The sequence below is a fragment of the Nesoenas mayeri genome (assembly GCF_963082525.1).
Source record: "Nesoenas mayeri genome assembly, chromosome: 5".
NCBI lineage: Eukaryota > Metazoa > Chordata > Aves > Columbiformes > Columbidae > Nesoenas > Nesoenas mayeri.
This window is the reverse complement of record NC_137548.1, coordinates 39,609,782-39,634,077: the sequence shown is the minus strand read 5'-3', so window position 1 is coordinate 39,634,077 and position 24,296 is coordinate 39,609,782. Positions and strand designations below refer to the sequence as shown.

Below are 24,296 nucleotides of genomic sequence, written 5' to 3'. Positions count from 1 at the left end.
AAGCAATGTTGGATTAAAACCTTCCAAGTCCGAAAAGTTGTTCGAGAATACTACTTTAAATATCAAAGCAAACAGGGATGTAAAGTGACAGAAACTTTTTCAGCTAACCTCATGCTTAAGATGGTAAGTAAGAAAACCTCAACAGCAACTGCAGGCAGCAGTTAGGAAAGCAGAGAATTGATAACAAAGAATAACATGCCAGTTTTGAAAGTGTACAATTGTTATAGTATGCTTTAAAGTGGTGCATATTTAAAAAGTATATTCCAAACAGCATAAAAAGACTTTTTATGTATGTTAAGAGAAAAAAAAAAAACCAAAAAAACCAACAAACTCAATTACTTCGATTTATGATAAATACTGAAAGGAAAATGAGAAAGAAAGAAAGAAAACAAAAAGGTGTTTACATGCTGTACATGCAAGGAAGTGGGACGAGACACTGACCACTCCTTACATCCTTTTTTGTCCCCATTGTTCTTGACCGGAGAACTGGCCCGAGGCCTCCTTACGGTACTACTCCTCAATCACCAAAATGGCCTAAGGACCAGGGCAGCCCGCACGTTTCAAATACCGCGCCGGTTTGTTCGGTTTTAGCCTTTCGGGCACTTCCAGTCCCCGGGCAGCCTGCGGGGCAGCCTGCACGCTAGGGACCCGGGGCACGGGGGCGGCCTAGAGCCGCTCAGAGCTGCCCGGCCTGGGCGAGGGCGGCCGCGGAGCTGCGGGCGGATCCCGCAGCTCGGCCAGATAACAGCGCCCGCAGACGGGGAGCGCTCCCCACCCCGCTCCCGCTGGCACCGGGCCTTCGGGCCAGCCGCGGCCGAGCGGTAGGCCGTGACGCGGAAGTGCTGCAGCCGGCGCTGCCGCCCGGGGCCGGCGCATGGTGGCGGCGCGGCGCGGGATGCTGAAGCTGGCTGCGGGGCTGCTGACCGCGGCCGCCGTGGCGCTGCTGCTGGATTGGTACGCACCTTCGGGGGCGGCGCCGCCGGTGGGTCAGCGGCTGCGGGCCCCTCAGCCTGCCCCCGGCGCGGAGGCCGCCAACCTGCTGTGGGCTGTGCAGGTGAGCGGCGCTCGGGGAGGGCTCGGGGACGAGCAACAGGCCGGTGCGAGCGGCGGCGGTTGGCGCCGCGCTGGGGAACGGCCGCCGCCCGCTTCTCGGGGCTCCGTAGCGGCGGAGGTGGCGGTGCGAGGCCACCGAGCGAGGGGCTGCTGCACTCTGCGGGGGGGGCGGTGCTTCGGCGCCTGCCTCGGGTAGTTGTGCCCCTTGGCTGTCCCCCTTTGCAGTCCCAGAGGCTCGAGTCAATCCGAAGTTGCAGGTGTTTGGCCAGCTCACTCGACTACCCCAAAAATAAGGTGTGAGGGGTAGGAACTGGTAACTAAAACTCAGCTAATAATTACACTAGCCTATATAGTGCATCAGCACCCTGTACGGTATTATCTAATACCCCAGTGAGAAATGCAGCTCTGCCTGTCCTTTGCCCTTCCAAAAGTTACGTGGCCATGAAAATAGTTCCATGGATTTTTATAGAAGGTGCTGGGCCAGTGCAAGAGTGATGTCTATTAGGTTAAATATACAGAGCTTTGTTTCCAGGCTGATCATAAGATCCAAGTGGCATAGTCCTGGGAAGAAACTGTCACATCTAGATGCTTCTGTGGTCTCTTTTCTGACCCTTGGCCCCAGAGCATTCATGAAGCATTTAGCGTATAACTAACCTCAAGCTGTTCACAGGTTTGCGGGTAATCAATGGCTGAGATGTCACTGGGGTTGCTCTGCAGTTCCTTCTAACAAATAGGCTGCTTTTACTATTTTGCATTTATGATCAAACTCAAGGATGCTTTGGATCAATGTATTAGCTGCAGGCAGTACTCTGTGTGCACAAGCTGACATTAGTCTTTGTGTTCTCTCTGATTGCTACGTATTTTCAAAGTAATTTTTTTCAGTGATTTTTCCTTGGGTGACTTAAAGCTTATCTGTACTGCAGAACAGATTTGAAGATATGCTTGAATTAATGTAGATAAAGCCCCTATCTTGAGTTGCTATCTTGAAGAGAGTCAACTACAGCAGCATATAGCAGCTGTAGAGCTATGCTGATAAGCAGTGTATGCACCTCCATACCTCTATTGCCATGTTCTCTCTGGTTGTGTTACTTCAAATGGAGTTCTCCCAAGGACAGGTCAGGGCACACCTAATTTTAGACTTGGCTTTACTTTCAAGTGGTTATGTTCTCTTTCAGACATGCCCTTTAACAGTTGCTTTATCATTGACCTGACTTGGAAATTAATTAAGCACTAAATCCAGCATTGTGCCTGATGATGTTGTGGGAAACAGGCTTCAGGCTCCCTGGTGACTCCATAGGTCTAGCCTAGGTCACTGGACAAATCTCAAGATGATGGGTTCCTCCCCCGGCAATTCCTGCTTTGTTTTTCCTCCCATCCACAGGACTGTCTCTCCTTAAACTGAACTAAATTGCAATCCTTGTACTTTATTCTTGTATTAATGGCTCTTTCATCTTTCTTATAGCAGACCTGCCTTTCTTACCCAGTGCCTAATAGGCTCTCTAGTTCAATATTCTACAAGCTTACAGCTGATTTTTCTCTTTCTGCCAGCTGGCTGCATTTTACTGTTGCTATATGCCTTGTAATGCTCCCTTGTTAATGCCTGCCTTTTCTGAGCCACATCCTCTCTGAATAAGGAAAGTGGATGGGGATTTCTTCTCATTCCTAAGTCTCTTCCAACACATTTTGATGAAAGTTAGTGCCTATGATGCAGTGAGAGAGGCTAAATTTCCACATGAGTCAGAGGGAGGGAAAAGAGAAAAGAAATGCAGGAAGTGGGCTTTTACCTACATTTTTGGAAACTAAATAAGAGCATTACAAGTTTTTCCCATTGTCCACTGACTTCCTTTTTATTGGGACATCTTTTGAAGTTAATTTAAAACAAAAACAAGCAAACAAAAAATAAGCTCCACTCCCAAGATTTTCATATTTCGTGGCTTTTAGTGATAACAGGAACTTAGCTGCAGCTCTCAGAAGTCTCAGGACACTGTAACTCTTAGAACTTACAAGAAAAGTGTTTTGTAAATCTTAAACTAGTATTGTAGTAGAGGAAAAATGTGGGAAGATCTCTGTAGAAAATCAGGCTTATTAAGGTAGTTTTACTGTACTCCTTAATTCATAACAACTTGACTATATCAATAAAAATGAAGTTAAGGATATGGCTAAATTAAAAAACTGTATTCAGGCAATGTCAGGCAACGTCCAGAAAAAGCTTTACCCAGTGACCCAGTGTATTAAACTGAATGTAAAAACTAATGTTTTTCTTTCTCAGTTAGTGGTATCATCAGATGGCCATAAGCATGTGTTCATCATTTTTTAAGCGTCAAATACCATTTGTCTAAACTGAGCAGGATAGCTTATTAATTGGTTGACTGAAGTGGAATGGAAAATGGAATTGAAAGGATTCACTCTAGATTTGTTTTGGACAGACCAGAAAAGCCACAATGTAGAAAAAAAAAATAATAATAATCTTACTTTTCTTATTCTCCCCATCCTGCCCCATACGACTCTTCTGATGTGAGGGCTTTGACTGTTTCATTTAGATATGATCAGCATCTTTTATAGTTATGTACAAGTGATATCATCATTTATTGGGCAATCTTTGCTTTCATGAAGGCCCGTGGAATGGGACCTAAGCATACTCATCAGCTCCATTAAATGCATGAGGAGAATGTTAGAAAACCTTCCACCCAGCTAATGGAAATGTCACACAAGGTACTAAATTAGTTGTCAGTATGCTTCTAGTAATAGGTAACTTTAACCTATTCTTGCTTTTCAGAAATGCTTAGTATTCTCTGCTGCAACAAGACCACTGTATTATACCAGAAGCTCACAGAATTTAGAAGTCAACAGGCCACTTAGAGCCATCAAAACTTACTGTAGATAGCTAAGTATTTCCCCATGTTGTTGTATGTCCTTGGATTTAAGGAAATTTTCTTGATATACATGTGATGTTAGGGATTAGAGATGCAATATCATATGCTTGTTCTGCTTTTTTCTCCCCTGGTCATCCACTTCTGTTTCTGCCAGTATCCCTTATACTGATATGAATCGCTATGACCACTCTTATGTTGCATGTACTTGGCTTTGCAGAACAAGCTGGGCAGCAATAACCCTCTGCTTGGGACAGTGTGTCATTTTTCTCTTTTGCAGGTATCAGATATTCATATCAGTAGATTTCGGGATCCCAAACGAGCTCCTGACTTAGAAAAATTCTGTTCTGAAACAATTGATATAATTCAGCCAGCACTTGTTCTAGCAACAGGTGAGCAATTCAAAAGTGTGAGTTTCCTGTTGAATGTGCTGTCAAAGGAAAAGCAAATAAGCAAAATTCTAGCATCTCAATAGAGAACTTTAAAGCCATATCGTATCTTAAGCAATGGAAATGGAATTGCAGCTGAAGATAGGCTGCTAGAAACAGAAGAGAATAACTTAGAAACTCAAGAGAATTAGATTTTGTCCAATGTCTTGAGTTTCACGGTGAGTTCTGTGTGTATTATATGTAACAAAAACATAATTATGCAATATGACTCTTGTTTCCCAATATTTGTTGCTACACCTTAGTCCTTGCTAGCAGCTACCTTCCTTCTTGTCACCTGGTTGTGATTCTCTGTCATTCTTTGTATTTGAAATTACAGAAGTGAGCAATGTCTCTGATTAGCCATTAAGAGCCAGTTCCTGTCTCAGAGTAATCCCTGCTCATTTGCAATAAAATAATCTGTGAATTAACATAAGATTTCATCGCTCCTTTCCATTTGAACGTATCATACCAAGACAGGTGAAATAAGTCTTGCCATTTCATTCAATAGCTTGCTATTGCTATTTAAATTGTTTTGGCAAGCAAATGAAAAAGCTTTGAGCCATTACTATATGCAAGGCTTTAGAATCTTAATACTAGACCTCAACTTTTGTTTCTACAGAGAGTTGCTTATCTGCTGCTTGCTTTTTAAGTTAAGAGTTCAGAAATAGTTACCATTAATCTTTTAACTAGCAATGCCAGGAGGCTGTACTATATGAACAGAAATGGGAGTGGTTTGACCTTTAATTTGAGCTTGAGGGATACAGAAGGTGTGAAGTTAAAGCTTCTGTGACTAGAACCTTCAGGCATAATAAATGCATAACTATTTTCTTTACTTTGGCATGGTGTTGGTAAATGTGCTGCAGTGATGTGCTTGATAGATGTTTGAACACAGGCTGCTGCATGTGCATTGGAAGGCACTTAAGTTACAGCAACTTCTTGGACCGGATGACAGGAACATCCCGATTGCACAGAGGAGCCTGCAGCCACTTAGATTAGGGGGCCTGGATTGCGTGCTTGCCTAGTCACAGTATTTGTGTGAACTGTGTAGGCTTCTAGTCATATCTCACCTTTGTATGCTTTCAGGTGACCTGACAGATGCTAAAACAAGAGATAAACTGGGATCTGAGCAGGTGGAAGCAGAATGGAAAACTTACTGGTCAATCCTGAAGAGATCAAAGGTCATGGAAAAAACCAAGTGGATAGACATCAAAGGGAATCACGGTAAGAAGGAAATAAAACATCTCTTCCTTTCCTCTGATTACAGAGCTGGTGTAGGCAAGTTAGAATATAGTGGTAAAGTGTTAGTACTTACTAGCATGTTAGTGGTGGCTATGAGTCAATAGAAGGGCTTGCCATCCACGTCTGCTCTACTGAGGGCACACTTTGTTTACAGGCGATTACTGGAGTTTTAGTACCAGGGAAGTAAGAGACTTCTTTTGTTGCTTTTGCCTGGCAAGTGGTAGAAGATACCTCCAGACATTAGTTTCCGGGTCATTACTTTATATACTGTGTCATTTAATGGAAGGGCAAACTGTAACCTTACCCTACTGAAGAAATTGTTTCAATTTAAATTTCACAGGCTTCCCCCCACAGGTAAGTTAAAAAGTAGTGCATATTCAGCAAGTAAATGAAATTTGTTTTCTTTTTATAGAAAGAACTCATGGAAATTTGTACACATCATGAGTTGTTGCTACATTCTAAGCATTCAAACACAAGTTAAAAACCTTGTAGGCTATATAATCTGGCTATTACAGGAAGGGCAAAACTAGGAAGCCTAGCACTGGCAAAAAAAAAAAAAGTGTATACTTTATAATATACAGTCTGTGTATGACATTTTACACCCATTTCCCTATCAGGTTTCTGTTATCAGCCTTAATGGAGGCTTGGACCCCAAACCTCCCCAAGCTGCTGTCTGTTTTACACATGCTATTGTCTGATGCTGTCACTACTTTATTTTCCTTGAATGAGTTAGGTCTTAATTACAGAGAATGCCCTCAATCCGAAAAACTTCTGAAAAGATTTATGGCCAAAGTGGAAACACATGGTTAGGTTTTAGCCACTAAATTACAATTTACGTTCCCACAATTTTATGTTTGAATTGAAACTTAAATGAGAAAACTATTCCCACTTTTAGGTCAACTGCATCAAGTATATAATGTCTTCTCTGCACAGTTAGACAGTCTATTTGTCAAATATGGGCTTTAAAAAAAATAGCTCTTCAGTGCCTGCTGAGACAGCTTTATCTCAACGTTAGGAAATAAAATACAAAGGTCAACAATCAATTTGATATGAGGGTTTCTTCATTTCCTTTTTCTCTCCTTTACAGATTCATTCAACATTCCACACCTGGATAGTGCTCAGAATTATTACAGGTACTTTTATTTACCATATGGATGCCATTATATTTAAGGTCAAACTCAATAATAAATATTCTGTTTTCAGCTATCACATACATGCCTTTTCACTGACTTTCCTGTAGTCTGGGATCATATTTGCTATTCCCCCTCTCTTTTCCAGTGCCAATTAATAGAGCAGGATAGGTTGTGAAAATACAGAATTCTTTGCAGAGACTTCTTATCTCTTATTCCTCTCTGCTTTGTAATTGAGTATAGTGTAAATCTGCCTGCATCTTGGAAATCATCTGTCCATTAGTTGTTTAGTTTCCTCAGAACAGTGTGTGACCTATTTCTGTAAAACCAGTGTTCCCAAAGAATGCTTGTCCTCCTTAAAGGAGATGAAAAAAGAAAAAGAAAGCAAGAGAAAATGTCACTTTTTTATGTTCTTTCTGCATGTCCAAAAGTGCTCTTCATGTCATATAGACCTGAATTTTATCTGAGCCATTTCTTCACATCTTAGTCATTTTAGAAAACTCAAGGTAAAGAAAAAAAAAAGCAGATAATGATGATTGGACAAATGTTCTTGAGGAACACACTTGAGATTTAAATGTGAAGATAGGTGAGGAAACTTCCCCCTCTTCAGCTGGCTCTTTTGCTTGTACATTGCGATGGTAGCCTCAGCTGTAACTCGTGTTTAATTTCTCAGTTTCTTCTGCCCTTCACATCTGAACACAAAATCTTGTCTCATAATTTTGGTGGTGCTTTCAGCTTTGACTCTTTGGAACTCGAGGAGGACTTGGAAATCTAAGTTCTATTTTAATTCAGGCTCTTAAGCCATCCACTTTGCAATAGGAACACAGATTAAACATCTGATGGTTCAGTTTGCTTCAGTTCTCTATGGCCCAGCAGGAGCAGATACATTTTCCCATAAATTCTGTGGGATAGATCCTACAGCAGCTGCATTTGCAGGAAGATGTGCAATTCACATGTGGATTTGTGATGGAGGGATGAATGCATGGTGCTAACAAGGCTTTTGGATGTGCTAGTGCAGTGCACCTCCCTGTACCTTTTGCCACAGATGTGGATACATGACAGTCTAGTATCAATCTTCCACTCTAGTTTAATGGTGCTACCAGAGGTCCTGGTGACACGCGTGGGAAGATGTAGCATTAGTGAATTTGCCCGATCATCCCTGAATTGTTGTTTGGCCTGGACAAGCTTACTATTTGGAAAGATGGATGGATCACCTGCCTGTAGTCCACAATGAAGATGCACTGATAGCAAAAGGGATTGGAAAGGATTAGGGTGAACATTTAAAGAATTTTAGCCAACCTAATAGTTTCTGAGTGAAGTTCTGCGTCAGGTGAAAAAGACTTTGCTTATTAATTGACAGTGTCTTGCTAAACAAATGTGTTCTCATAATGGTTTTTGCTTTATTATAGCCTGTCATCATAGCAAAATAAAGACACTTTAATGAGATTTGTCATACTTTCTAAGGCAGAAGAAAGGCATAAAGAGTCCTCAAAAGCCATTAAGCATCGCTAAAGGCAGAACTGTCTTTATAGGGACAATTTTATTGAAATGATGAATTAATAAAGTATAAAGTTTAAGAAAATTTTTAGTAGATGTGCTACACTCTAGGAAGAAAGGAGATGGCAAAGTGAAATTAAGCCTTTTCTTCTGCCCCTGGGAAGTTAAACAGTCAAAAGGGCAATGTTTTTGGTTGTGTTTGGTTTCTGTTTGTTTTGTTTTGTTGTTTTTATGGGGTTGTTTTTTGTTTGTTTTGGGTTGTTTTTTGTTTGGGGGAGTTTTTTGTATGAGTGACAGTAAGATGCTGTCTGTTTTCCTTTATGTGATTCCTGAACGAATAATTCATTCATTGCTGTACCCCTTAGAGCACTGCAGCTTGCTGATATAAAAACAGAGGCTAGGGAAAAACACTTATTCAACACCACATTCTGGTGTTCATTATGTATTAAAATGAAAGAAGGCAGCAGTTGTATTGAAATACAACAATATTTTTACACAAAAACATGGGTTCCTGTTTTATGTCCATAGCATGAGCAGAGGATGATTCAACTGTTACAGATACGCTAAGTGGGACTAAAGGCAGAAATTTTAGGATTATCGTACTGAGCTGCCAATTTTCTTATTGAAGTTCATGATATTCATAAAGGTAACATTAGCTTCAAAAAATAAACATTGTGAAAGGGTCTTTATGGCATTGGAAGTATTGATTTGTATCTGGAACTTGTTTTTTATATATTGGCTTTTATTCTCTTCAGGTCAACCTTTCTGGCAATTTTATTGTTGATTCTGATTGGTGGAGCAATAGTGATATGAACTGCTTTCTGGGTGGTTGAGTTCAAACTATACTCATCTGAACTCAGGGATGTTTTAGCTTCCATATATCATGCAGGGAGTTTAAATTAAAAAAAGTAACCACACACAAAAAAAACCAACCCAAAACCCCAAAAGAAAACAAAAAACATTCTTCCCAATTAAACCAAATAACTTTTAGTTAATCTCAGATTTATTCATGATCATTTTAGTTACAGGACTTGATTTCTTTGATATTTCAAGGTAAAAAAGGAAAAAAAAAGCTTTTTGAAAAATTCTTTCAGATACCAACAATAAAGGCTTTTTTTTCCTTTGCAGATCTCCTTTTATTAAGAGTGGTGTAAGATCCTGCTGTTCTGTCATCTTGCCTATTAGTTTTGCATTGTTTATGCTGTCACCCTATCCTTTATCCATTAAAAAGTACCATGTTGTTCATGGAAAATGTATTTAGGCTGACATTTTTTTGTATGTTTGTATGCTCACCTGCTGCTTGGCTTAACATGTGTTATGTGTTTTCTCTCAAGTACAGACTTTTCAGTGCCATTGATTTCAAGAAGAGACTTTACTGCAGTAACAGGATGGAGATAGATCTAATGCAGGAAATCTTGGACTTATATTATGCAGGTCATCTGTGTCATTGCTGCAAGCTTTCCTAACAGCAATATTGCCATTTTATTTTGGCAGGAAATACTCCGCCTGGCATAAAGATGGCTCTTTCCATTACATCCACACCACCTCTTTTGGGAACTATTCATTCATCTGTGTGGATGCCACACTCACCCCAGGCCCTAAGAGACCCTTTAATTTCTTTGGAATTTTAAACATGGTATTTAATAAGTTTTGCATTCCATTTTGCTGGCTGTTTTACTTCTGTAGTGGTTTGTTTGTGGGGTTTGTTTGTTCTATAAAGAAGAGTTAGCTGAAATATTTGTGCTCATCTGAAAGAGTCTTCACGTTTTTAAGTTATTATGCAGGTGGGACATTTATTTAGAAAAATGAATGTGTCACTTAACATTAGAGTATCTGTGTTTTCTCTCGTAAGAAATAATCCAGTACAAAAATGTCAAATTAGACATTTTAAGGACACTGTCGATAGTTTCTTAGCATTTAGCTAGACTTGAGTGATAATTTCCTTATATGCTGCAAAGTTTAAAGAAAAAAAAAAAAAACAAAACACAAAAAACCAAAGCCACAAAGCCCCAAACTTTCTAATTTCTCTCCTTTTTGGTTTGTTAGCTGCTTTTTTTTTTTTTTTTCATAGATATTACTGATGAGAGAGTTGCACTTATCAATGGAATAATGTGAAAGATAATGCTATAAAGAAATGTGTCATTTATGAAAGTTAGGTCTGGTCTTCTGAGATCATAAAAATTATGGGGTATTTTTTTGAAAAAAATAACATTAATCCCGATGTTTAAATCACATATCATCTTAGATAACATTTTACTTCCCTTTAATTTTCCCTGTAGTCTGTTGATATGCTATTGTTCTTGAGATACTCTTCTGAAAGAAGCCTTGGCAAAGAATTACTGTGTTTTGGTAAACAGATGTCATATTTTGCCTGTGATAACAGCCTCAATGAGAAGTAAAATGTCCTCCCTCTAATCTTGTCTAAAGGAGGCTTGACATTTAATTGAGGGTTTGTAAAGTGCTTGGTGGTACTTAGATGAAAGCTGATGTAGGATTGCCAAGTACTGTTCTCATTGTTTACTGTAAACCAAAGTGTGTGCAGTAGATTTGCAGACAAACTCTCGAGGAGCTAAGAAATGCCATTGAATCTAGAGCTCCTGTCCTTGGCTGCCATAAGTCAAGCATTTGCTTGCTAATTGCCCAGCAGCAGGAGTCCAGAGAGAATCATTTGCAGATTTTTACACAAAACTGAAGGTAAAGGTAGATCCCTATTTATTAAGAATTAAACCTCTGCCAGGAATTTGAAAAATGAAATAGATTTGTATCAGTTATTTGATTGCATAGCTTAGGTAAAAATATTCTTAAAGCCCAAATTCATAAAGGTGAAGGAAATATAATCTCACTTAACAAGCCCTTTAAATTAACCCAGAATGGTATACTGAATCTATTCTTTTTTAATATACCTTTATTTCTGTTTCATTTATTCATGCCCTTCAGAGTTTATTTTCAGGCAGGAGGGAAAAAAATATATTGGTTGCTCTCTGGGTTACCCTGAAGGATGAGCTGCAAAACGGTGAAAGAGTGGATTTGTGTTCTTGTCTGATTTTAGTTTTTCTGCCTCCTCTGTTAGACTTTGAGATGTTTGAGTCTCTCTGGACAGTAAGCAGTTGATTTGATATTGGAAATCAAACATGTAAAGAAGAGAAAATTTACCTGCTGTGTATAGTGTTACTTTTGCTTAACTTTAAGAGCAATGGCTGAGTAATATTTTCAAGATTCAGCATCATAGTTCATCCAGTTAAATGACTGAAGCAAAGGGTGCACAGTTTTTTTGGTCTGACGTGCCTATTAAAGGCCATCTAGCAACTCAAGAGATCATAGGGATGATAATTGTAAGATAAGGATGTTTGTAAAATCAACTCAAGCATGTCCTCTTTGACTATATAAATAAGCAGTAGAAAGGATAGAAATCTTGTTTACCAAATTCTTTCTTTATATTGCACTTTTCCTGCATTCATTTGCAAGGAAGGTGCTGAGTGTCTTGTTTCCACTTTGTGTTTCCAACACTGGATTTTAGGGATACATTTGGTGATACGGTTTGTCCATGCACTGGTCCCTAAAGCAACTGAGTATTCTCTGAAAATAAAAAAAAAAAGAATTGCATGCTTCATTAGTTTCTTTCTGGTTTCTGTTTGCTATTCTTTCCAAATAGCCTGAATGCTAAACATGTTTGTTTGGTTGCTTGTTTGTCTTTCATACACCTGCCTGTTTCAGAATCAAATGAAAGAGCTGTCGGTGATGGCAACAGAAAGTCTGCATAGCAATCATACTATCTGGTTTGGCCATTTTCCCACCTCAGTGATCATCTCCCCAGCCCCAGGAATACGAACATTAATGAAGTAAGATTTTTTTACCTGTGTGATTTCAGTCTGAAGTACATTTCTTGACTCTCCTAATACTTGCCTGTCACTTTTCAGGTTTTCTGCAGTGCCATTTTCTTCCCACCCAAATAATCACAATTCTTATGTTCTTGTCTTAGTTCTGCCACAGCCTATTTATGTGGACATCTCCATACACTGGGTGGGCTGATGCCAGTTCTGCACAGTCAACACCGTGGTGGTACTCTGGAACTTGAACTGGGAGACTGGATGGATAATAGGAGGTAAGGAACACTACGTCAGCAAATTATTATATGGAGCCTATGTGATTATACTGTGACTCCTTTTCATGTTGTTTGGAGAGTTTGAAAGAAGCATTAGATCTGCTTGACTGGTTATTACTGTTAATGCTTTTGAAAAATGTATCTCTGTGTAGGTCTGGGATTTCTTTCCCTACACCAACAATGTGCTAGTAAATTAAGTAATTTTTTAATTCATTCTTGATATTCAGAAATTAAAAAGAGGACATCTAAACATCCATTTAGTATGCATTTACACTTCAGAGTAGACAAATAAAATGTATTATAATAAAATTCAGCATCACTACTTCAAAATACCCATGCTCTGCACCAGTTGTTAGAATTTTAGAGACAAAGAAGTCTACTTGAGAAATGTTACTTTAACAGCACATCGAAAGTGTCCAATGCTGTGTGGAATGTATAGTAGCATACTAACTTTTATTCTGCAGTAATCCTAAGAAATGCATACAAGAAATGCATGCATACAAGAAGAGGGCCTGCTGGGTCTTTGTCCATACTAGAGTACCTACCCAGACACTGTAGTAATGTACATGATATTTGAATTCTTTAACATAACGTTAGTCTATCTGATTCATCTACAAAATTCAATAATTCTTGTCATTTGGAATTTTGAGTGGTGCTTCAGTGATTTATAATCAATGAACCTGATCAGAGGTAACCAGCTGTACAGTTAATACAGTGGAGTTGGTTAATACAAGATCAACTACAAAAGAGAATAAATGGAAAATAAAACAAACACGTTATCTTTAGGAACTTGGGAAGCATGGATATCAGCTGTGTGTGCAGTAGTTAGTATCAACAATTTTTTTTCCTTTCATTACAGGTACCGGATCCTTGCATTTGATCATGACCTCTTCAGCTTTGTAGATCTTAACTTTGAAGAATGGCCTGTAGTTCTCATCACCAATCCCAAATCCTTCCTCTACAGCAGTTCTGCTCATGAACCACTAGTGAAAATTCTTCATTCCACTCATATCAGGTACCCTGTCATCTCTAGATTTCACAATATTTAACTATATTTTAATGGCTGGTGTCTTGGTTGTAATGTACATCTATATTTACATGTATATACACAAAAGCTTTTTTTTTAGATGCATGTGTCCACTGTTCTCAGAAGTCAGTTTTCTCTGTAATATTGTTCCTGAAAGGTCACTTTGTGTCATATCTGTGATAAAATGAGATCATATAGTAGTAATTCATATTCGTTTTATTTATGCAGTTACCATGTAATCCATGTTATTAATCTCACATGTTCACATTGCTTCTGCTGATGTCAGGATTTTGTCTGTGTATTTTTCTAAGTGTTTTCTCTATTCACTTCAGACTTAGCCTCTTGTGTTTCCATACAACCTGCATCTATAAAAACATCTTCAGCCTCTGCCAATTTTCATATGTTTTAAATCTCTCTGTCTTTCTATTTCTACCTTTTCTTTTTTTTTTTTATTTGTATGTAAAATTTCTGTGCCTTTTCCAACATCTTATATTTCCTGTTAGACCAATATGCATTAAATATACGGGTATATTGCATGCCCAGAATTCCAGTCAAAAGAAGATTGTCATACTTTTCAATTAGGAAGCAGTGTCCTACTAAGTCTATCTACTTTCCAGTTTCCTATTGAGAACCCTATGTGAACATTCTTATGATTGTATTAAATATATGAACAGGTAGAATTGTTCACCGTAACTATATGAGACTCCCTTACTTGATTGAAACATGCTCTGGAATGCCTTTTGTGTTACCAGAAATGAAAGAAATTCTGTGTGCAATATATTGAGTCTGTATTAGTATTACTATTAAGATTTCTCTGAATATAAGCACTGCCAAGTGATACTGCATTTATTGGTGTCTCAGATCTGTAATACCAGTCTTGTGTTTCGCTCCATTTCTCATAAATTCAGTTACAAAGACTGAAAGTCAACAACAAAAGAAAAAGAAAAAACAACCACCCCCAACAACAAAGGACTTTAGATAGAGAGAAGATATCTACAAGTATTGATTCTGTGTTTGCATGTGTGCAGGAGGATGCATCCCACTTGCATTAGCAAATGTTCTGACAGCAAGAGTTCTAAGATTATTTCTGCCAAGACATGAGGATCTCTGCCACTTTTTCATCTGTTCCACAAATCAGTTTTCTCTCCTATTCTTTTGTACAATGCCATACAAAACTTCGGGTTTTAACTGTAGGAAAGAGCTACCACATTACTATTAGTCTACAGATATTTCACTGGTTTAATTTCTAACTCTTAAGTACAAGGTAGTGTAATCTTTAGGGACTTCTCTTCAGGAAATAATGATAAATCTGCAAGTCCTGTAACAAATCTGTTTATTTTGCTGTTTATTTACTCCTTAGAATTCTGGCCTTCTCTCCTTCTGCCATTATCTCTGTCAAAGTCTATATAGATGGAGTTCACTTGGGGAATGCATATCAGGTGTCTGGCCCTCTCTATGTGCTGAGGTGGAGTCCACAAAACTACAGTGAAGGGTTTCATCACATAGATGTGACTGTCCAGGTAAAGTACATGTTGGCATTCTTTGTACTGAAATTTCATGTTGTCACGTCTGCTCCATCACCCTTCTGTATCTACATAACTAGGGACAAAATACATGATGACAGACTAACAGACTTCCTTCCATATTTGTCTGATTACAAAACCCAAAGGATTTATTACATTAAAAAAACGCTGACTGCTGAGCACTAAAACATTCATAAAGCATCTGGACAAAAGAAAGGATTATTATTTTTCATGAGAAACATAATAGGACATGACAGAGGAGCAAGTAATTGGTCAAAAATAAATTATTTTGAGTAACAGGCAACAAATTTTAAGGTTGTCCTGGAAGAAAAATAATCGTGCTTAAAGAAAATAGGAAGTAGCATCATGTTAGTTCAGAAGGCAAAGGAACTAGAGCTGGAAGATTGGAATGCTGTCTTTGATTATAATTGAAGTTCCTTACATGATCTCTTACAGGCTGACATTGAACACAGTTTCTGTTTCCCAGAATGTCAGACCTAACTGATTTTAGATTACTGGGTGAAAAAAATGTTTTTCAGTTAATGCTTCTGTTCTTGGTACTATGTTTCATTTTTGTACTTTCAAGTGGCCTTCAAAGAACTCGATCAGACTGTTGTAACATTCTGCACATTTGCACAATAGTAACGGGAAAGCCAGCTTTGTCCTGCTTGCTGGAACCCAGCTAGGCATTATTTCTCACAGGACAAGAATTATACTGGCTTTTTTTTTAATGGCCTTTCTGTGTGGCCAGTGTTCTACCCCCTCGCTTGTTACTGATTTCTGTGATGCTTTACCTGTGAGAGCTGTATTTCATGAGTGGTTTCGTTTTTTGTTTTGTTTTTTTGTGATGATGATGAAAGCATATGCACAAAACTGAGTAACATTTGAAGAGGGTTATACAGGCCTGCAGAGCAGTAGTTTGTTTGCAAATACAGGCTCATTATCAGATAACTGGATGGGGGTTTAAAAAAATTAATTTCCTTTCCCCTCCAGTCATAAATTACTGTTACATCTAGTGACTCAATAGTTTTGGATAAACGAGGAGAATGAAGCATTAACTTGAGTTAGGTACCTGGAGAAAATATGAATACTACAATTGCTGTATATAGTTTCTAGGATTGTCCAAATATTGTCTCATCTGTAATCACATTAAACATACTGAATCCTTTACTATAAATAAACCATTTATTATGTACTGGAAGGTAAGGTGCCAGTGTTACACATGCAGAAACATCAAACTGTTGAACAAATGTAGCAGTGTTACTGTTTATCAATATCAATTTCTATCAAATATGCCAGAAAAGAAGCACAACAAAGCTTCAAAATATTTTAAGATGATCTATTATCTAGAACTGAGCTTTCAGAAAACAAGTGGTGATGGTGGCAAATAAGTAGTCACTGTCTTCCACAAGGTGCTGAATCTTGACCAGGATCTACTTCATACGTAGCACTTTTAGAGTATGAACTTACAATCGTCAGTTTACTTGAAACTATGAAATTCTCACTAAGTAATCTTTTGTAGGTAAATGTATTTAATACAGCATTATGCCAGACATGCATGCATCAATTCAGTCTTTCCAGGAAAGCTGCAATGATAATTAGCAACTTCAATTACATATTTTGTTCACTACTGGTATCTAATTGCTCTCTTGTTTTATATCAATCTAGGATGCTGCAGGAAGAATTAGCACCCGCGGTCATAAATTTGCTATGGAAGAAAACCTCTCTCTTAGATTTGGCTTTTTGCAATCTCTTATTCTTCTTACTGACCACTATGTTCTAGTAAGTACTTTCAGCAAAACAGCTGTCACTCTGTGTTGGTTTCCCTGGAGACTGCAGGAGGCATTTTCCTAGTTCCTGATAGGCTTGAATACATTTTGCTTTTTCCAGATATGACTCCATTGGAATGTCACAAATATTTCAAGTTTCCTTTCTCAAATTGCACACTTCAAACGTGAGTGTGCGGCAGTGGTTCATGCAAACAGTTGACTTCGTGGATTTAGTCACAATTGTCCATTTTTGGGCACAGGTACACCCACATTTTGTGCAAGCAAGAAATGGAAAAGAAGCTACTGGAGGTAGCAGAAAGAAACCTTCACTGTGATCTGTTGCAATATGTGTCCTGGTAGGAATGCTGGAAAAAGTCTCACAGCAGCTGCTGACATTATAGCTTGCTCCAGTGAAAAGGAAGGCAAAATTCCCAGTTCCAGGTCATATCCAGAAGTGTTACAGCTCAGTACATGCCAAGAAGGCATGTCATAATAGTTTAGGTACACTTATAGAACAACATAGGACAGTCCATGTGACTGTAGATAGTATCATGATAGGCTCAAAATTATGTTAGTCTTGTTAATCAGTAACCGATATTGTCCACAATGTTTTGTTCTATTCAGTACAGTGCTCAGAAGATGTTTTCCATAGGAAGTGTGTTTACACTGTTTCAATAGATGTGTTTTACACCCTTCATTTTGGAAAGATCCAGGTCTATCACTTTCAGCCATCCAGCTGAATTCAAGTCAGTAAGATACAAGTCAAATAACTTAGAAACTCTTAAGTTTATGTTGACTCTTCAGTTCAATTACACTGTCAAGATTTGAATATGTATTTTAGTTAGAAATCTTTGTCTCATCCTATCCATGTCCATAAGGCATCCTCAAAGGCAGCTACTGCTCCAGGGCTGGCTTAGAATTAAAACTCTGTTTTCAGGCTCGTGTGCTCTTTGGACTGATAGTGCTGATTCAGGTCGCCTTGCTTGTTATTTTCAGATACCTCCAAAAGCCAGCGCTCAAAGGTATGAGCCGATGTTTGTCTGTGGGTTTGGTTTGGTTTGGGTTTTTGTTGGTTTGGTTTGGCTTGTTGTTGTTTTGGGTTTTTTTTACTATTCATCTGTATGCTAACAGTATCCAAGTAATTGTGCTGTTCATCACCATATGCATTTTGCTTCTAGTACTGTGGGGTTTCACTGGGTTCTCCGAAGCTGCCATTTTGCTTTTAAGGGGACCCAGAAAACCTCCAATATATCAAGTAAAGTAAATTAAAAACTAAAAACTTGATCAGGTGTCTTTGTTTAAACAAAAATCCAATCAATTGAAGTCTAAAGGTTTGATTTTAATTTTCTCACTGAAGAATCCAATGCGTAGGGAAAGGAATGTTTTATTTTGTATTAGTTCTGTATGTGTGCTTGTTACACTACAGCTGGCACAGAATTATCTGTCACTTGAGTGGAGAAACAGATTTCTGTCTACAAAAATAGTTTTTGTTAATCTTTGCAAAGAACATGAACAGGCTTGGGTCATTCTCAAAATAATATTAAGATCAGTTTTGTCATAAGTTGATACTTTGTTTGTGACGAATCTGGTAAATTAAAACTAATACTGTTAAGCTCTTGGTGTTTATTCTTTAAACAATTGTTTGAACCACACCTTACTAATGAGATTTTTCTGGAAGCCACCTCCCTTCCTATTCATGTCAGTGTATGTCCCTTCCTTTATAGTCATAATCACGTAGCATCCTACAGCAACTGCTTACATAGAAGAAGAAGAGATTTTCAGTGGCCTTTTTTAGAACTCGGCAACTAAAAATGACAAGAGCTAGCACTCTGTGATCAGCAAGGTCCCTGTAGACTGTGACAAATGTTTTACAAATTAGAGAACAAATTTGTTAGAGCTGTTGATTTCCAAAGGTCAAACTTGTCCTCTGGGGATTTAATCCTTTGTGAGAACGGCAGCCACATAATAGGTGAAACGCTAAAAACCAGCATTTATAGGAAGGCTCTGTCGATCTCAATCTATGAATTGTCTGCTTCCGTTAGAAAATTAATATTGCTTTTTTTTGCCAACATCACACGCTTGTCAGAATGCTGCCATTTTAACACCTAGCCTTCATTTTATCTGAGTTGCTATCAGATCTCACCAAGTAGATTTAACCAAAGAAAATCCAGTTAATCTAGTCCATGCTGACCTGCCTTTTTGGCTTTGCACAATTACTGTTTTGAATCTCTTACTTTTCACTTAGTATGAACTTTCTCCATGTTTTTCATTCTAGCTAACATAATTTTCTGGGTATAGAATGGTCATTCAGTTCTATTTACTTACAGTAAGTGTACTTAGTTAGAAGGGCAGCTTCTGCTGTTTTTAACATAGATTGTTATATTTATTGGTGCCTTTGAGTTATCACAGTAATAGCAGAAATGAATTCCCTTGTGTTTGTTCTGTAGACATACCAAATATTAATTTTATATTTCTTGTTTATAGAATGAGTAAATAATGTACAGATTTGTTTCAGAAAGACCAATGTTTTATATATATTCGTATATATGTGTGTGTTGCAATCTGAATCAAGTGTATTTTTCTTATATTTTATCTCTGTTTAGAAAAGCCAGGATTACTTACTCTGACCTCGTATTCCCTTCATGTCTTCAGTAAAACAAACATCTTTTATTACTCCATTCTGGTTCTGAATTTATACACTGTTCTGGGTAAGTAACTTAGAGTACTGGAGGACATAAATTAGTGTTTTTAAATGACACATCAGATCCTGATAAAAAATGAGACTTCTAACATCTTGGAGAATCTACTGAAGCTACAAAATCTACGTGGACCTTGAAAAGTTAATGTTCAAAGAGACTGAAGGTTTGTTTGTAAGAGCCCAACTTAGAAGCCTTAGAATTAATTAAACACTTACATTATTAAATTACTCTGAAAGCAAGGTGAGTATTTAAAAATTTGTTTTCACTTATTCTTTGAATAAGATCTGTTTGTACCTTGATGTAAAATGAGTATATTGAAGGTACATTGCACATTACATGTTACTAAGGCATTTCGGCTCTGATGCTATTAATTTTAGCTGATTTCTCCACTGATACGATGTTGCTAAAATAGTTGCTTCCTTGGCAGTCAGTGTAGTATGCACAACATAGTGCAGCCTGCCTGTTTCACTTCTAAGCTCAGCTGTGCTGGAATTGTTCATGACCATGTATTTCATTTTTCTTACTGTAATTCTGGGAAAAGGACAGCACTTGAAAGGATCTATCTTTTTGCTTCTCCGATATGAAAAACATTATATGTGCTGTTGAAAATTGTCACAGAGATGAAATCATCTTTTCATTGCATGCCACAGCTCAGTGGTCTACCATGGTATCTTCACATCAGGAACATTCATCAGATTGCTGTTTGTTGAAGATGAAAACATTAGGCTTATTACTATAGACCAGCAACAGAGAAGTTACTTTCCCCTGTTAAGCACTTTGTGCTCAGCAGTACAACGAGCAATGTGCAAAAGGGCCACGTCTAGATTGTACTGTCTGATGGTGCTGTATGTTTGGTTTCCTCTCTTTCAGGACCGTGGTTTGTAGGTGAACTGATAGATGGCCACGTGGGGGCCTGTTTTTCCTTTGGAGTGTTTGTCGGTGGTTCCTTCTTACAGGGCAGTCTGACATTTGCGGTTGGCATTTTACAGGTACATTTTTATAAAAATCAAGGCTGACAAACTGCTTTCTTCAGGGACCTTTTTCCTGATTTTTTTTGGTAATAGTTTTATAAAGTAAGGTTTCTTGGACAGATAGAGAAGATGAGTGGCCATGCGTGACTACAACAGCTCTACCTTACCTTTCTACAAATTTAAAGGACCAAAAGGAAGGTTGTGCATTATTTTCTCAGACTTCTCTTTTCCTCTGTTTGATGTTGCTTTGGACTCCCTGGATGTCTGGATTAGAAGTCATCTCTACAGATTTACCACTCTAATTTGTTTCTAAATAACCTTTCAGATCAGTAGGTGTCACTCCCCGAGTCCAGTTCTTCCAGTAGTCTGAGGTGGCTGCCCTCTAGTTTTTCCAGCTGCCCTTAGTCTGAAAGAGAAGGAGCAGTTCCTTGGCATGTAAACCAGACCCAAGCTAATGTTGCCTCCTTTATGGTCCCTGCGTTATGCCAGTGCTAACACTTGTCTGACACTGCACTGAGCTGGGTCAGAGAGCTAAACTGACATAAGGACCTTCCTTTTTTCCTGTGCTAGTACTTTGCCAAGTCAGACTCCCTGAGCCAGCTCCACGAAAGGTCAGATGCATGTCAGTGCCTCCCACTGCAAAGGAGGGCACAGGAATGCTCGACCTGGGGCTGCGGCACAGGCAGCTTCAGCTCCATCAGCTGCAGTCTTGGAGTTACATCCTGAGGTTCCAGCTCTGGGAATTGTACTCAGTACTTAGAATAGGATGGTTTTATATGCTCCATGCCCTCAGGTATGTTACCCAGAACACCTGGCTTGCTCATCATCTTGTTTTTCTCTGCTCTTGTTTTCAGATGTTGTTTTTCAACCTGCCCTTAATGGCCTATCTGTGCTGGTGCCTCTTGCTGCGGTGCCAGGGTCACAGCTTCCGTTCTCACATCCGTCACGTCCGACGCCTCACAGCTGTGCTCGTTCACCTGGCAATGACCCTCCTTCTGGCCTGGCAGGTCTATTCCTGCTATTTCCTGCAGCGAACCTACGGGACCTTGGCTTTCTTCCTCTCCCCAATGAGAACATGGCTGGTGGTGCTGGCCTCTGCTCTGGTTTATAAAACCTGGACACTGAAATCATCTGCACTCAGAACTTACAGAGTAGAAATGAAAAACTCTCAGAGCTTCTGACGTACAACATAAGTATTCAAAGTTCTTTAACTTACAAACTGTGAAGGCACAATCTATAGTTTTGGGATGCTGGAAATCCATACAGCCCAGCGAGTAGCTGGTAAGATCTGAAGCTGCACCTGCATTGCTATAGAGCTGTATTAAATCATAAACGTATTACAATATGTATTTTATACTTTTATTTTATTATACATATGCAGTATACTGTATAATACATGTTATATAACACACTTATATGTTAATACAGTATACAGTAAATGGTATAATAATTTCTATAATTGGGGGTTTTGTAATATAGAAGATAGGTATGTCTGTATGGATCAAAAAATGGAAATGTTTGCTCATTACCACCATGAATGGAAAAATACTTCTAATTCATTAAATTATTGATTTTTATAATGCTGGAGAAAATGAGCATAGATCTTGATAACGAGCTCCAGGGTTTGTGCTTAACTTTGTTTTTTATTTCAAGATTTACATCTGTTTGAACAAGACTAACTACAAGACTATGCCAGATGTCTTTATGAAGCGGTGGTTATTGCAAAGGTGCTGTGGTGGCCTTCACAGTAAGAGTCCTACGCTTATAGACTTTGTCAGTGCACAGTGCTATATATGAGCAGTTTATAGGCTGTTAGGTGTTTATATGTGTATTTGTGTTTATGTTTACCTGAGCCATGGCCTATTGATCTTGTCAAATGACTAATTAACATGCTCTCTCTGGGAAGAAGTAGTTTTGTTTTCCACTGCTGAGGCTGCCAGTTTTCCCACACCTGACCAGTGAAAGGCCAGTGAATGATGAGTGTTGCCAGGATTCCCAGCTGTAGTCAGAGTTCAGCCTTAAAGCAAAGAATGGAGACAACGTCCTCAGGATGGGAGAGCCCAAAGGAATCCTGTAAGCGAGGGGGTCAGGGCTGCATTTCTGGGTCTCAGTCAAACACACTGAAGGGTGACGTAGGAAAACTTATTTAGTGTCAGTTTTTCTAAGTTTAAAAATGATATAACAGTTACACTTATGAAGAATGTAGCGATCCAGAGCCAAGAGAGCTGAGGTGCCTTTATCTATAAAGTAAGGAGAACACTGGCCTGCTTCGCAAGTCTGCTGTGAGTGGAACATTTAAAATACTTTAGGTAATTTTACAGTAACTTATTTATGGCTCCTCAAGAAAAAAAGAGGGGTAACTTATTTATGGCACCTTAGAAAGAAAACAGCAGTGACTGCAGTAGAACACACAGGAAAATAAATCAAATTGGAAGAAAATATTGATTACAATTAAGACTTTTTGTTATTTCTAAAAGATGAGTTTTCCCATTCCTTAATTCCTGTTCTTCAATGACTTACAATAGGAAAGAGAGTAACCACTCTCATTTGTGTAAGTTAAATACACTGTTAAGAAAATACAGAATGTCATTTCTTGCTACATAAGTTTGTTTTGCAAAGTTGGTAGAAAATCGAAGAGACAGGGCACAAAATTTACTTGTGAGAAATACAACTGAAAAAAAAACCCCTGACATTTCACAAATTACTTGTATGTGATCAGGGAGCATAATAAGTGGCAATAAAATACTTCATATCTATACCCTGTGACAAGACCCTGTTCTGAAATGAGACATTTTGGTTGTGGTAGTAGCAGTTGATTGAAATGTAATAAAATCTCAGTGTAATCACATGTCGATGGACTTAAAAATCTTATTCTGTCAAATATTTACCTCTTGCCTCCGTGGGTTGTATTGGGTACATGGATGGAATTCTGTTAATCTCTCGATGCTAATAGTGTGGTAAGCAAAGATGTTTTATTTGTAGATGTGCTGTCCCTGGCACCAGGGACCCAAATAAGTATCACATGCTCTGAAACATGTTTGATGTGTGAATTACATACATGTGTGGGAAATGATGTAACAAAATTTGAGAGAAAGGGACTATCCTGCCCTGGTATCCCAGTGAAGAGCACACTGTAGAATCTCAGAAACTTCCACCCTGCATTGCAAGTGCTCATGCTCTACAGCCACAGCTATGGCAGCTCTTTTTTGCCTAACAGACAAGTAAAACTTCCCTTGTCTCATGTTAATTCAGATTTTCTCCTTCTTAAACAGTTTTCCAATATTCTAAAACCTTTAGCAGGAAAATATCAACTTTCCTTCCAAAGCTTTATACTTTTAACACAAGAAGACACTATTTACCAATACGACCTTAAAGTTTTTTTAAATTCTTTGTATCTCATCAGACTGAAAATTCTTAGAAACCTTTAATTTAGCTGCATTTATCATATAGGTAAGTGGTTGTTCAAGTTGACTATGAGTAACAAAAATCACAATACAGTACGTTTTCCCTTAAAATTAAAACAAAATAAATTGGTTTCATAAAATACAGCCCATCTCCCAGAATGAATCACCAGTCTCTTAAATGAACCAGTGATAACTGGACAAACTTCTGACAACTAGGTAGATATGATGAATCTATAAGCCACCTATAAAGAAAACTGCCTTGGCTCTTCCGTTGGTCTGTGGTGCCCAGAAGGCACAAATCAACATGGTGGACTGTTATCTTATATCTGGTATCCCCATGATAACGGGCCCTGTGTCACCCTGATGAATCACTTGGGTTTGGGTCTTTCAAAATGAAGGTCTTGGACTCACTGAGAGGCAGCATTTCTGCTGAGAAGATAACACAGTATTGTGCTGGAATGTATTTTAGCATTTACATCAGTTAGCATCAGTGTGAGATCTTCCATAGTGTTGCATGGCTTATTCCATGGTTTTCCAGTTTATGGATGAATTGTGGATTAAAATATTTTACTTATTAACTTTTT

General features: G+C 38.5%; 1 protein-coding gene across 1 annotated transcript; it reads left to right on the top strand.

The window, feature by feature from the left end:
* Positions 1 to 86: 86 nt before the first annotated feature.
* TMEM62 (transmembrane protein 62) lies at positions 87 to 23,170 on the top strand. The gene is made up of 14 exons (XM_080345364.1): positions 87 to 1,054; positions 4,204 to 4,315; positions 5,435 to 5,572; positions 6,678 to 6,723; positions 9,712 to 9,853; positions 11,932 to 12,056; positions 12,197 to 12,319; positions 13,179 to 13,334; positions 14,707 to 14,866; positions 16,538 to 16,651; positions 17,576 to 17,660; positions 19,242 to 19,346; positions 20,208 to 20,326; positions 21,163 to 23,170. The coding sequence occupies exons 1-14, from the start codon at positions 875 to 877 to the stop codon at positions 21,487 to 21,489; spliced, it is 1,932 nt and encodes a 643-aa protein (XP_080201490.1). The 5' UTR covers positions 87 to 874; the 3' UTR covers positions 21,490 to 23,170.
* The last annotated feature ends 1,126 nt before the right edge of the window (positions 23,171 to 24,296 follow it).